Here is a 16,010-nt window from a genome sequence, read left to right on the forward strand (position 1 = left end):
ATAGTTTTCATGTTACAGAATAATTTCACAGTAATGACCGTGAACAGAGGCGCAATGAAAGACGGTGGATTAACAGGTCTAAAGGAAGACCTGACGATGTCGAGTGAAATCAGGAAAAAGTGTTGGAATATTAGCGATCGAGTCCTGTCCGATGGCGCCACATCTTTGAAAGTGTTCTTAATTTTTGTATTACCTTATTCCCGCTCGCGTCTAGAAAATCCTTATATTCTGACAATTTGGAAATTTTTTACAATATTTTATCTCAATATTTTTTGTCAACGAAATTAAAATATATCTCAGCAATATTTACAAAATATTATATAAATATTATTACAAAATATTTAAACCTGTGTTGTAGATGTATTTTATAATGATTTATGCGTGTATTTTAATAAAATATTTTTCACAAAATATGCCCAAATCAAACAAAAATATATTTTTAAAAAATATACTAAAAATATTTTATAATATTTTCTTTAAAATATTTGCAATCACATATTTTAAAAATATTTTATAAATCTTTTAGTCATATGTTCATTTAACAATTTTAAATTGTTTTAAAAATGTTTCTAAAATATTTAAAAATATACATAAATATACATTTAAAAATATATCTTTTAAAATATTTTGTGCTATTAGGGAAATTTAGGTAAATTGGAATCAGTCAGTATATTAAAAACTTGACTTGCTTAAATAGAATTGATATATTTCAGTGAGATATTTTCACCTATTTCTTTATTTAATAATGGACTGTGAAAATATGCTTTATATTTTTTACATTAACTGGGTAATGAAATACGCATATATAACCAAACACAGGTTACACAGAGCTTTGAGAAATTCAACCTTCTTCTAAGCATTTGTTGCATTCTTCATCGATGGTTATTAATTTTCTAGCTACAACTACTTCATGAAATGTTGCATATGTAACATTTTCAAATGTTTTTAATTTTTTATAAGATTGAACCTCTTTTACATGTAATAATAATAATAATTTTAAAAGAAATCTTTAACGATCCTTCGGATTTACAGTGTAGATTTTGCTTATAATTGTATCACGTCAGCCTATCATTACCCGGACTAGCCGGTCAAAGCCAATACGAATATCACGTCAAACGGACAAGATACCTTACCACGGCAACCAGAGCTGTTACAAGGTAGGCATAGCAGAGGCCGACGAACCAACGACGGTCGGCAACGCAGAACGCATCAGGACAAGCCAACGACTGACACATGCGGCCGCAGAAGAAAGGGCGACGATCCTGAATAAACCAGGTCAAACAGAGGGAGACTTCCCGGGGCTGCCGGACAATAAGGAAGCCATAAATCTCAAACAACTAGACACAGATAAGTGGAAATCGATGCGACAATGAGAGAAATTACAATAAAGAGAACCATTGCAGATGACCAGGCTAGGGGCCGCGGAATAAGTGGCGATGATTAATAAAAGGAGAGCTGAAACACACACCCTCCCAAATTCCTGATTGGCCAGAACCTTCCCCATGCTTATGCATTACCCTCTTCCCTATAAATACCAATAGAGAACAAGGAGGAGCATCTTTCTGGTTCCGGAGTTCTTACTGTTAGGGCGAAGCTCTGCCCAATTTGCGACATAAACTATTTTTCCGTAATTGGACTAACAAGGAAAGGTACCCAACCCGAACTCACCGATTTTGATGATTTTCATATATGTTGTAGAACATAAAAAAATAAGAGACACGTATTTTTTTTTATCGGCTAATTTTCACTTTTAAGGGGTAAAAACCTCCCCTAAAGTTAACCCCCAAAAAGCGTTTTTTTAAAATATCTCGGCTTAAAATTAATATTTTTCAATGAAACAAATTGGAGGTTATTTCTTACAAAAAGAGCAAGTATTTCATGGTGATTTGAAGAGTAAGGGTAGCATCCCCTATTTTTTAGGGGTTGAAAACATATATTTTTTGGCATAATTTTATAATAAAAATGTTTACACCGACTAAAAAAAATTGGAAAAAATGTTTAAACATCCTTAATAACAAAATTTAGTTGACGTCTTTCGGTGTTTTCATAAATATTATCCCTAAGGGGGTAAACCACCCCTAACACAAAATAACTGTAAATATGTAATTCAATACATAATATTTCGTAGAAAGTTTGTATATAGAGGTTTTCGAGGTCGCTGATTACAAATCTGTTATCAGATTTTGAAAATTCAAAATGGCGGAACCAATATGGCGGACGGAAATATCGAAAAAAAATTTTATATAATAAAAAAGTTTTAAACGACTAAAAAAATTGGAAAAAATTTGTAAACATCTATAATAAACAAATTAAGTTTTTCGATTTTTTCATAGATACTACCCTTTAGGGGGTAAACCACCCCTAACACAAAATAACTATAAGTATATTTCAATCCATAATATTTTGTAGAAGGTTTGTATATAAGGGTTTTCGAGATCGCTCTTTGCAAATCTGATATCAGATTTTGAAAATTCAAAATGGCGGAACCAATGTGGTGGACGAAAATGTCGAAAAAAAATTTTAACTTTCATAAAAACTTGTTATAAATGTGTGATCTTTGTAGCCTGTACATGTGAACTAAAGAGCCTTAAACCCTAAACCCCTAAAGAACAAATAGGCTAAAGGGTTGTGCTTTTTAACCAAACCACCTCAAATTCCTAAATTTGTAAACAAGAAAATTCTGTGTGTGAAGCAGTTTTATAATTTCCGTAGAAATTGTTATCAGAATGTTATTGAAATTCCTTTATTGTAAATTCAACTTATATTGTATTTTTGTTTATAATATTAGAGTATAATAATAATCTACAATCTTTTATCTTTGGCCATAGTGCATTTTTTGTATTGAGCATAAAATATCAAGTGGCGCGGTAGCGCCACGAAGGCGAGTTTGAGAAGCAGACGGAGCCGCGGCGCCCGTGACATATTTACTTCTATATTGGTGTTCGGATTTTTCATTATACAAAAAAAAATACTTATCATCATTATTGGTTGGATTTTTTGGCTTATTAGCATGTCTTCTGAGCTAAACTATGATTTCCAACAAAAACATTAGTGAAAAAGCTGCCTATTTTTATAATATGGGAGTAGATAATCCAAAAATGCTGAAATCACCTATTTATTCTTCAGCCCGAAATGTGGTAGGACCGTGAAGTTAGCCGCGCACGGCCAAGAGTAAGGGGATTGCTTTCTCATAAATATCGAAATCCCGCTCATTTCCGCTATTCAGGTTGAGGTTACTATATGCTTTCCCGCCATATACTTACTGCCGATTTTATTTATAATCGTCATACAAGAGAATCGTTGTGTTTTTTTAATCTGGTCTGGCTAAAAGAAATTCATTTTTAAAGTCCAACAATTCAGTGCATTCACTTTATAAAAATGAATTGTAGTTCTTCTTATACAACCGATGAGGAGATGGAGTATTTGGAACATCGTGATGTAACCACGTAAGTATTTGTGAGGTTATATTGTTTGTTTTTATTTCACGTTTTATATTGTTTTTTACGTTTACATTATAGAATCATTGTGGGGTATGTCGATGCAATTACTGCTCCTGCAAAAGCTCCTGGCAAGAACGATTTATTATTTAAATTTGTTGTATCAAATGGAAACAGACGCATTCCTATTCTTGTATGGGACGTAGATCTTATCAATAAATTATCTAAAGAAATTTGTTCTAGCAGGGTAAGTTATCTTACTTATTATTTACATCATACCATAGTTTTCAATATGTATATTTTTGTTTCTTTTTTTATTTATAGGTAGTAAGTATTAATGGTGGCCACTGTCGAGCTGTTGCCCCATCGAAAATCAAGGACGAAAGTAATTTGGTCCCATTTGAAGTAATAATAAAGGAAAATACAGAAGTTTCTTTTTTGGGCTATCACAACTTACAAAATCAAACGACGAATCAACTTCAAAAGGCCACTTTTGATAACATACACACTTTAGAAGGACTAATAGGTGAGTAGTAATTTTTAATTGATATTTTTTATCTAATTTGTTATTTTTACCTATTTCCCAATTGTTTTATTTGTTATTTTTACCTATTTCCCAATTGTTTTAGAAATTTCTGGCTACATAAGAACGAAGTTTTCGTTATTGCACAATCGTAGTGGCCATATGACTTATGGATTAGGAGCAATCACCGATGGGATTAAAAAAATCACTGTTCAAGTGAAACAGTTTACGGAATGTGAGGTTGAAATTGGAGATTATGTCACTGTTACAGGAATATTAAAAGGCCAAGGTTTGTCTTTACATGTATATAATTTTTGACATTTAAATTTAATATGCGATATTAAAATCCATTTTTTGTAGACTTCTTTTTGATAATTTCTTTTCTTTTTTAGACTCCCTTGTAACAATTTTTTGCGATAGCATCAATAACATAAAGTTGGATGCTGAAAAACCAGCTTTAACAGCAGCAGAAGTTCAACGTGGTAGCCGACCAGTTAAACGCATACGCACAAGTGACAAAAAATGTTGAATTACATTTAAAATATTCCATATATTTTGAGTTCTACGGTTAAAAGCTATTATTTATTGATTATTTAAAAAAAAATTACTGTTACATATTTCATATGTTCTGAGTTTTACGGTTCAAAGCTTTTATTTATTACTTTGCTTTTATTTTATACTATTACAATTTTGAACTAGATTAAAGAAGAATAACAAATCATAAGACTAATTACGTACAAGTTTGGTACAAAATGTGATTCATAGTTTTATGACTGTGATATTAGAAACATATTTTGATAGTTATTCTTCAGACTAAAAATATGTGATACTCGTGTTTATCGAAACTAAAATAATTATATATTTAAAAAGTCAATACTCTTATTATAACAGTATTTTCATAATGTTTAATTAGTTTCAAAGATTAATATATAATTATGATATTTTCAGTTACACGCTAAAGTATAATGACTTCAAAGACTAATTGACTTAAGATTTTCAATTACATGTTCAAGTATTTAAATAATTTAAATGACTTTTAAGACTTGTTACAAGAAGAGAATTGTATCTTTTAAAGATAAAGATGACTCCGTAAACAAAAGTATATTTGTAGTTCCTAATATAGAATTTACTATATTAAAAAGTTAACATAATATTTCTATATAATTTTGTATTTGCATGAAGTTTGTTTATTTGTTTGTACAAACAATGTATCAAGTCTACGTATATTTTTTATAATATAAAGTAAATAAAAAGACTATTATGAGATTACGATGATATAAAACTGTTCTTTTTGGCAACATATATTTCAAACAAAAAATAAGTTAATTAATTAAATAAAATAAGTAGTACAATGTTTTTGAACAAATATTTTTTTATTGTGTATATATAGTATAATTAATAATTTTATAATAAGGGTACAGATAAAACTGGAGGTCTTAGAGTTTTAAGAATTTTTACAATTTTAACTTTTCCAGACATATGAGCCATAATGTGCTTTTCCAAATATTTTTTGTTAACGTATGTTCTCTTACAATAATTACATGTGTAAACATTTTTAGGATGTTGTGAGTTTACATGTTTTTCCAAAACATCTTTTCTAACAAAAGTTTTATTACAGATATGACATGTAAAGTTACATAGATCAGTATGTGTCAATCTATGAGTTTGTAGATGTTGATTTTGGGAGAACTTCTTATTACACTCATTACAACTGTAATTTTTCAAACCTTTATGTATACTTTGATGTACTTTTAATTGCCCATTTGTTTTGAAACTTTTTTCGCATATTAAGCATTTAAAAGCTTTCACAGTATCATGGATCTTGATATGCACATTTAAATTTCCCATTTGAGTAAAACTTTTTTTACATATAGTGCATATATGTGGTTTATTTTTTGAGTGTATTCTTTCATGTATTATTAAATCTCTCTTTCTTTTAAAAGTTTTTTCACAAGAAACACATGTGTACAGAACATTTTCAGAATTTTTATCGTTTTCCATATTTAAACAATATTCTTCATGCAGGTTACTTGATTTTCAAAATAAAAATTTTATTTAAATCTGTTCCAGATTGATTCGTGTATCATACTGCCTACAAAGTTAATTATATTTTAGGGTTAGGGTTATACTTATTTCGTACAAATTATTATTCTATTTTATTAATATACGTGACTTACCTTTATTTTACAACGTCTAACATTTGTTAAAAAATGTTATAAATTTTTTAGAGCTACATAAATAGCCGTATAGTTGAAGAAATATATGAGAAAGCAATCCCGTGCGCCGTTGATGACAGAAACTTATGGGAAAGCAATCCCGCGCGCGGCTCACGACAGAAATTTATGAGAAAGCAATCCATGCGCGATTTGGATGCGCAGTTGCATTTTTTTGGACTCGCATATGTAACCGCGTATAAAGAAGTATACGTGACGTATCTGAGCGTGAGAACAACAAACAATCAACGTGTTTATGTTGATAACAAAAAAGCTTGTAGAGTATACATGGTTTGGAGTTAACAGCTTATTAAGGAAGAATAAAAGATTTTCAAGAGTACATAGCTTACATGGCTTGGAGCCAATAACTTTAATAAGGGAGAGAGAAAAGAGCACCTGGCAAATAACATGCAACTTCATTTTTACTTTCTACAACATTCCACCTGTTGATTTCCAATTATTCGGTGCAAGTCAACGTTCATTTTAGCAAAAACAGGTAAAAATTATTAAAAATATGTTTTTCTAACATTATTTAAATGGAAACTTTTAGATTACAAGGCATGTGCTAAGAGTGGTAACCTAACCTGCACATCTATACACACAAACATATACATAATCACACACAACGTTCACTGCCTTAACTACTCTAGTATGCACGTGAATTTTAAAAACATCAGTTACAATTTGTGTGTTGAATATTACCAAGGATGAAGTCCAGATGTAATTATCTTAATAGATATTCTCAACTCAGTGTTCGAGTCAGTCGCAGGTAGTATATATCATTATGGTGGCATATATGCAGAGCATTATAATTTTTGCTGTACATTTTAGTGTAGATACTTGTTTCATTATGCACAAACAGGTTAGCGTAATAATTTTTACTTAACAAACTCTGCTAGGTGTTCCACATCAAATCCTATGGCTTATAGTGGACAAAATGTACAAATAGGTGTTTATATGAAAATGTAACTGAAACACGTGAAATCAAAACAATTAGATATATTGTTTCAATATCTTTAAATAAATCACCTTGTACAATTTTAAACCTCTGAGTATGATAGTTTTGAGAGCGAAAACAAAATCAGAAAACAAGCAGTCGTATGTAACTATTGATAATTTTTGTTCGCACTCAATTAAAAACTATCATACTTGGAGGGCTAAATTTTTGTGTGGTGATTTTTTTCAAGATGTTCAAATTTTGAACAGCTACCAAAGACAGACAAGATAAAATTGTTACGCTATCTTGTTTCTATGTAATAAAACAAGCATCTACACAAAAAATTTTACATCTTTGCATTAATACACTGTATATATGCCACCATATGTGACTGACTCGAACACTGAGTTGAGACGTACATCTTTCAGGATAATTATGTTTCTTACAGGTTATTAAAAACAGCAAATTAAATACACTCACACTATATGACACCATACTTACTGTACACATAAAAACTCTACACAATTGCATTTTCCTACATGAAAAAACTCTACGCAGATATATTTTCTACACGAATATTTCCTACACTTATTTTTTATTATTTTACTACACTGCAAAACTCTACACAAACGTATAACCTATTGTTGTAACAATGATATAACAATAGGTTATGATATTGTGTAGAGTTTTGCAGTGTAGTAAAATAATAAAAAATAAGTGTAGGAAATATTTGTGTAGAAAATATCTGCGTAGAGTTTTTCCGTGTAGGAAAATGCAATTGTGTAGAGTTTTTATGTGTACAATAAGTATGGTGTCCACTATATCAGTTTTCAACTTATTCTAACCTCTTTCCCATCATGCTTCCACAGTTAACCTTTTAAGTAGTTATTTAAATATTATTACTTAAGAAACGATTCTAATTTTTTTTTTGTAATTACTCTTTTTACCTTTACATATCTTTGCCATGTTTTGAACCAGAATCGTTTAGTTTTTATTAGTTCGCTTACTTTCTACCAGAGACGATTTTTTTTATTTATCTACATAATTTTTTTCTTTTATTTTACAGCTAAAATTTGGATTGAAGAATAACGGTACTCTCTATGTCCTACAAAATACAAAATTGTAAGGTATATATACATATTTATATACATGTTTGCAATTACTTTTATTGACTTTTTTCATATTCTAATGTTATACCATATTTCTTTTTCAGGTTTTCTGTCTTTGAATAAAGCTAATGACTATAATATTAATGAAGTGTGATATTTAACATCCTAAGTAATTATAACTGATTATTGCAGTTTAGTGAAATTTGTTATTATGACTGATCATAGTATTACTGAACTTTGATAAAATTACTGTAATAATTGTCACAATGTAACAATAAAATAAATAATTTCAATTTTTCTCTCTCTTTTTTTTTACTGTATATATAGACTGCCTTCCGTCTATTTTTATTTACAAAACAATATCCTTACAGTTATAATTATTCTTTTAAAAATAATATCTATCCATATTTCCAACATTTATTTTTACTAAAATCCTGCCTTATCTAGCCAAAGCCATAGCCAAAGCCATTAGCCAAAGCCATTAGCCAAAGCCATTGCCAAAGCCATTAGCCAAAGCCATTAGCCATATGCATCAGCAAAAGCCATTAGCCAAAACCATCAGCTAAATTAAGCCATTATAGCCAAAACCATCAGCCAAAGCCAACAGCCATATAAATACCCCATGGTCATATCAGTTGAATATTGCTATATTCAGCGAAAGCTGTCAGTCATAAATATAGTTACAAATAGTACAGCCACACTATCGTGCAAACAATTGTAGATTAGAACCGATTAAAACGATTATAAACTATTAAAACGGAGCACTGTTGAGGATTACAATCGTTTATTAATCCAATCAATAAGAAATTGTGATTCGTTTTAATCGTTTATAATCATTTTAATCTGTTTAAATCTGCAACTGTTATCAGGGTAGCCAAGTCTCTACGTATCTAACCGAAGCCACCAATCGGAGACATCAACCATAGATAACCACAGCCACAAGCCTGTATTACCTGCAAACAGCCGAAGTCATAACCATTAACTGTATAACTATAAAACAGCTTTTATTAGCCATAATCAGATAGCTAATGTATTTAAATTAAAATAAATTTTACATTATTTCAAACAACCAAAGATTAATTAAACCAAATTTATATTAAATATATTTTTTATATGATACTTGTACGTCTGCTCTAAGCGACAAGGCATTAATTAGTCCGCTAAGTGTTTATGTAGACTATTTTGTTAGAATATTATAAAATGGATAATAATATTACACAAAATTTCTCAGAATGTGCACGAAAACGTGTTACATCAGGTGATTTGCTGGAAGATTCTGACATTGATTTTTTTCTATTATTACTAACAAAATGTTCAAAATATAAGCCCTTTTCAACTTTACTTTTATACCTAGGTCTTATTTCAGAAATTCCGAGAAATCAAAAGCATATACAAATTATATATTTATCCTCAGTATGCAATAATCCAAACGATACTGGACATTGGGTAACTTCTTATTATGACACTGATTATATTTATGTTTTTGATTCTATAAATAATAAAGTAATGCACAAAGATTTAGAAAAATCATTAAAATTGCTACATCCTTATTATTTTCTGGAAGGTAAGAGAGTTATTTTCCCAAAGGTTCAACAACAAACGAATCAAAAAGATTGTGGAATTTTCGCCATAGCTTTCGCAATAACTTTATTATGCAAAATGAAACCAGATCTTCTTACGTATAATACTCATATCATGCGTCCACATTTACTGAAATTACTTGTTAGTAAGTACATCGCACATTTCCCTTGTATTATTACACCTATCCCTATAAATGTTCAGCCTAGAAAATTATATGATACAAATATTATCATTAATAATGCTTGTCTCAATGATGAACACATAGATTATTTTCATACAATGTTACAACAACTTTCTGCGTACCAACCCTACTCAACGTTGTATTTACAGAATATTTCAAAAATTTCGCATATAAATGAAAATAATAAACACATACAAATATTATTTCAACGTGGCTCCACAATAGGTCATTTTGTATGTACATATTACGATACTAGTACTTTATTTGTGTATGATTCAATGAATAATAAAGAACTTCATAGTGATATTAGTATAGTTTTAAAGACGTTACATCCTTATTGTTTTAATGAACAAAAGAAACCGATTATATTTCAAACAGTTCAGTCCCAAAAAAATGCTACAGATTGTGGTGTTTATTCTATAGCCTATGCTGTGACCCTTTTATTTGGTTATAGACCCGAGACAATGGTATATAATAACAGTGAAATGCGTAAACATTTGTTAAAAATATTTGAAACTAGAACAATTGAACATTTTCCATGTCTTAGTACTTTTTCCAACTATTGTTCACAATTTAACTTTAGTTCCATAACTGAAACAAGAGCTACAATTTCCGGTTTAGGTAACAATGTTATGCATAATAGAAAACGTACAAACGATCAAATAACGGACGAAACTTCATTACAAAACCATAGGGAAACAAATCTACATAGTCTCGCAATCAAGAAAAAAAAAACATACTATCAAAAAAATAAAGATAAAATTTTACAAGCTCGAAGAGACAAACGTCGAATGAAAAAATGTAAAACTGGAACTGCACATAGCAATCAAAGTGTAATTGATGAAACTCAGAAATGTTTAGTTGATCAGTTATCGCCTCCAAAAAATATTAATATTGTCAAAAAATATAAATCGTGTAAAGTCACTGAAAATGAAAAATCTATTTCTTCTCTTAGTAATAATGAATCGAGTTCACAACTCCATATAAACGCGCACGATTACAATACAAAAAGCATTGATGATAATAACAAATCTGATTGTAATCCAAACTCTCAAAGTTACAATAAATCATGTAGTGAAAAGACAAACAATTATTTAGATTCTAATAGTAAGACAAGTTTAAAAAATAAAAAATATTATGAATCGCACAAGAAAAAGATACTAAGTAAAAGAAAAATACATTATTCAAATAACAAAACTGACATTTTGAATAAGCGCAGGAACAAATACAAGGATAATCGTGAAAAACTAGTAGAAAGACAAAATAAATACTACGATAAAATTAAAAACAAAATTGCAATGGCGAACAAAATTAAAAAGAAATACAATGTGATTAATGTTGTTAAGGATAGTACAATAAAATTAATAAAAAACAGTGAAAATTTTATTACCAATATTATGATTAAATTGGATTGTTCATTTTCTTCTTCACAACGCAGATTAGAGGCTGAAAATTTAGTATCTACTTCCATTTATCTTCGAGATGAATATATCAACAAAGTAAGAAAAGTGTTGAAAAATCTACAAAATAAAATTGAATTGTCATTGACTCGATTAGGTAATATATCTATTACGGATAATATAGACTGTGCATTAACTGCTTTATGCGGTATTCCTAAACATACTTCCTCCTCAGAACCATATTTTTCTGATGCAGCGTATGATTTTCGGCTTGGATTATTTAACGATTTTAATATTAATAATAAAGTTATTTTAAATGAAAAAGGACAAACCACCAATATTTTACCACTTATTATTGAAGAAAAAAATAAAAAAGGTAAAGTTTGGGAATGCAATGGTTACTGTAAAACTATCGATATTGATATATTAACAGAGCTACAAGCATTTTTTTTAGATATTCTTAAAGTGACTTTCAGAAATGCTTACAAGTTTTTTTTATCTATAGATATATGTTCAGCTCAATCACGCAATATTGATAAGCTTGGTCATCCAAACATTTGTTATAACCAACCCCTATTATGTACTTCAAAATTTTTAAAGTTGCAAGTTTTATCATCTCATTATCCTCATTTGCGAACGATTCAAAGATCTCTTTATGAATTGAAACATTTGTATACTTTTATTTTGGACATAGAAAATGCTTTAAATGATGCAGATGTAGTGTTATTAAGAGATATTATACAAAAATCCAAGAAACTTGGTGTACCTATGAAAAGCAATAAAAACCTGAATCAAGTAAATTTAAATGAATCAGAATTAAAAGAGCAGTTTTGTATTGGCATCAAGGAATATACAAAAATAGTAACGGATCCACCTACGATTCCTTGTATTTCATGCGAAAGACTATTTTGTGCTAGAGACATTCAACATTATGATCAGAATAATGCAACTAATGTTGCTTTTGAATTACTCGGCATAGAACGTGAAAATCTTTTTCAAAAACTTAAGAAATTGCATAACATTACCGATAATTCTATATGCAGACCTTGTTTAACAAATTTAAGAAAAAATATCATGCCATCCAACTGTATTTTAAATAACCTTTTTGTGGGAGAAGTTCCAGAAGAAATTAGAAGTCTCAATATGATAGAGAAAATTTTAATACAAAGGGCAAAAGCTTTTCAAACAATTACGAAACTAAATACCGTTATGAATAAAAATATTCCTCATTATGTAAAAATTGATAAAGTAATTGGTAGAACATTTCATTTACCTTTACCACTAGAAGAGACTTTAAAAAAGATATGTCCTGATACTGATCCCATTAATGCAGATCACGAATTATATATCTTGATTCGAACACACCCAACAAAAGCTAATAAAATTTGGGAAGATTACATTGATATAAACAAAGTATGGAAGGCGTTACAGTGGCTAAAGAAAAATAATTCTATTTATGAAAAAATTGAACTTCCATCTAATCCCCAAATGTTATTGGATACACTACACGAGCAATTAGAATATGAAGAAAATCATGAAAACGCAGAAGAAGAATGTACACCTAAAACAAATACAGTACCAAACGAACCCCCAGTACGTCCGTTATTAACCCAAAAATCTGAGACGGACCCTTTTTATGACCATTACACCATTTATCCTTTGCATGACAAAAAAAAGAATGAATCAGATACTGCACTTTACCAGATGTTGCAAGTTTCCGCTGCTGCTTTAGATAACAGAGGAAAAGATTTAGATCTCAAATGCTTTCCTGATTTATATCCTTACGGAAAATATGGGCAACATGCTGAAAGAAAGCCTAATTTAAGAGATTTCGATTATATTAAGAGTAGATTAGCATCGAAACATTCACAATTTAGATTGAATATTCAATATCTGTTTTTTTCACTTTACAATAATACACTGAGACAAATAAATGCTGGAATATTTCAAATGCTTAATATCATCAATCCAAGGTATAAGTACACGGTCAAAGAATTTCTGCAAATGTTAAATGAAAATAAACTAGATGGTAATTTAGATACCATTTTCTCTCGTTTGCCAGGTACTGAATCGTATTGGAAAAAAGTTCGTAATGAATTGAGGTGTATGGCACGCGAGTACGGACCTGCTACTTTCTTTATCACTTTCAGCCCAGGAGAGTGGATGTGGTCTGCACTAGCGGAATATATAAAACAAGTAAATGGGTGGAATGATAGTCGTTCTATTTCGCAATTAATAGCTGCAGACCCGGTATCAACTGCTAGATATTTCCAAAATAAATTCAAAGCTGTGTTAGCTTATATACTATCTAAGTCAAATCCGATTGGAAAAGTTACACATTATTACTGGGTCCGTGAATACCAAGGTAGAGGATTACCCCATTATCATTGTTTGTTTTGGATCCAGGATGCTCCGATTTATGGTACAAGTTCGAATGAAGAAGTGCAAGAGTTTATCTTACAACATATAACATGTCACATTCTAGATAAACAGATTTCGCCAGAACTTCATCGTCGCGTCTTAGCCTATCAACAGCACAAACACAACGATTATTGTATGCGCAAGAAACAGACAAAAACTGGATTTTCAACTGCTTGTCGTTTCGGATTTCCTCGCCCCGTAACTGATAGAATAATTTTAAGAGACGTATCTGTTGCTATTTCGAATCGAAATAAATTAAAAAATAAATCTCGATTTTATGATTTACCTAGAACAACAGATGAACAGAATATTAATGATTATATGCCTGCTCTATTGCTCATTTGGGAAGGAAATAACGATGCTCAATATATTGGAGAATCTTCTTATTTGTTGACCAAATACGTAAGCAAATATGGTACAAAAGGTGAAAAGAGCAATTTAGATTTCGCAGATATACAATCAAATAAACCGTTGTTTAACCGTCTTTGGGCTTTTGCTGTACGTGCCTTACAACATAGAGAATGTGGAGCGATTGAAGCCGCTGATGTTTTGTTAGGACATCCTTTGCATAGTACTGATCCCGAAACAATTGTTAAATGGTTGAATGTTAATATTATAAGGGGTAGAAAACTAAAGCCATTTAATGAAATCAAGTGGCGCGGTAGCGCCACGAAGGCGAGTTTGAGAAGCAGACGGAGCCGCGGCGCCCGTGACATATTTACTTCTATATTGGTGTTCGGATTTTTCATTATACAAAAAAAAATACTTATCATCATTATTGGTTGGATTTTTTGGCTTATTAGCATGTCTTCTGAGCTAAACTATGATTTCCAACAAAAACATTAGTGAAAAAGCTGCCTATTTTTATAATATGGGAGTAGATAATCCAAAAATGCTGAAATCACCTATTTATTCTTCAGCCCGAAATGTGGTAGGACCGTGAAGTTAGCCGCGCACGGCCAAGAGTAAGGGGATTGCTTTCTCATAAATATCGAAATCCCGCTCATTTCCGCTATTCAGGTTGAGGTTACTATATGCTTTCCCGCCATATACTTACTGCCGATTTTATTTATAATCGTCATACAAGAGAATCGTTGTGTTTTTTTAATCTGGTCTGGCTAAAAGAAATTCATTTTTAAAGTCCAACAATTCAGTGCATTCACTTTATAAAAATGAATTGTAGTTCTTCTTATACAACCGATGAGGAGATGGAGTATTTGGAACATCGTGATGTAACCACGTAAGTATTTGTGAGGTTATATTGTTTGTTTTTATTTCACGTTTTATATTGTTTTTTACGTTTACATTATAGAATCATTGTGGGGTATGTCGATGCAATTACTGCTCCTGCAAAAGCTCCTGGCAAGAACGATTTATTATTTAAATTTGTTGTATCAAATGGAAACAGACGCATTCCTATTCTTGTATGGGACGTAGATCTTATCAATAAATTATCTAAAGAAATTTGTTCTAGCAGGGTAAGTTATCTTACTTATTATTTACATCATACCATAGTTTTCAATATGTATATTTTTGTTTCTTTTTTTATTTATAGGTAGTAAGTATTAATGGTGGCCACTGTCGAGCTGTTGCCCCATCGAAAATCAAGGACGAAAGTAATTTGGTCCCATTTGAAGTAATAATAAAGGAAAATACAGAAGTTTCTTTTTTGGGCTATCACAACTTACAAAATCAAACGACGAATCAACTTCAAAAGGCCACTTTTGATAACATACACACTTTAGAAGGACTAATAGGTGAGTAGTAATTTTTAATTGATATTTTTTATCTAATTTGTTATTTTTACCTATTTCCCAATTGTTTTATTTGTTATTTTTACCTATTTCCCAATTGTTTTAGAAATTTCTGGCTACATAAGAACGAAGTTTTCGTTATTGCACAATCGTAGTGGCCATATGACTTATGGATTAGGAGCAATCACCGATGGGATTAAAAAAATCACTGTTCAAGTGAAACAGTTTACGGAATGTGAGGTTGAAATTGGAGATTATGTCACTGTTACAGGAATATTAAAAGGCCAAGGTTTGTCTTTACATGTATATAATTTTTGACATTTAAATTTAATATGCGATATTAAAATCCATTTTTTGTAGACTTCTTTTTGATAATTTCTTTTCTTTTTTAGACTCCCTTGTAACAATTTTTTGCGATAGCATCAATAACATAAAGTTGGATGCTGAAAAACCA

At 30.4% G+C, this 16,010-nt stretch overlaps 2 protein-coding genes and 2 long non-coding RNA genes across 4 annotated transcripts in view; 2 read left to right on the forward strand and 2 right to left on the reverse strand.

The window, feature by feature from the left end:
- Positions 1–16,010, reverse strand: part of white (protein) — a gene marked incomplete at its 3' end in the record, with an annotated part of 414,981 nt that overhangs the window by 82,914 nt on the left and 316,057 nt on the right.
- On the forward strand, positions 2,862–5,238 carry LOC116417943. The gene is made up of 5 exons (XM_031933137.2): positions 2,862–3,446; positions 3,519–3,684; positions 3,762–3,963; positions 4,067–4,249; positions 4,353–5,238. The coding sequence occupies exons 1-5, from the start codon at positions 3,379–3,381 to the stop codon at positions 4,487–4,489; spliced, it is 756 nt and encodes a 251-aa protein (XP_031788997.1). The 5' UTR covers positions 2,862–3,378; the 3' UTR covers positions 4,490–5,238.
- LOC116417945 lies at positions 5,313–7,570 on the reverse strand. The gene is made up of 2 exons (XR_004228140.2): positions 6,138–7,570; positions 5,313–6,052 (listed from the first exon to the last, which is right to left on the reverse strand). It is a non-coding gene; the product is annotated as an uncharacterized LOC116417945 (long non-coding RNA).
- Positions 6,191–8,517, forward strand: LOC103316323. The gene is made up of 3 exons (XR_004228138.2): positions 6,191–6,669; positions 8,177–8,237; positions 8,324–8,517. It is a non-coding gene; the product is annotated as an uncharacterized LOC103316323 (long non-coding RNA).

This window comes from Nasonia vitripennis (assembly GCF_009193385.2).
Source record: "Nasonia vitripennis strain AsymCx chromosome 5 unlocalized genomic scaffold, Nvit_psr_1.1 chr5_random0008, whole genome shotgun sequence".
Classification (NCBI taxonomy): domain Eukaryota; kingdom Metazoa; phylum Arthropoda; class Insecta; order Hymenoptera; family Pteromalidae; genus Nasonia; species Nasonia vitripennis.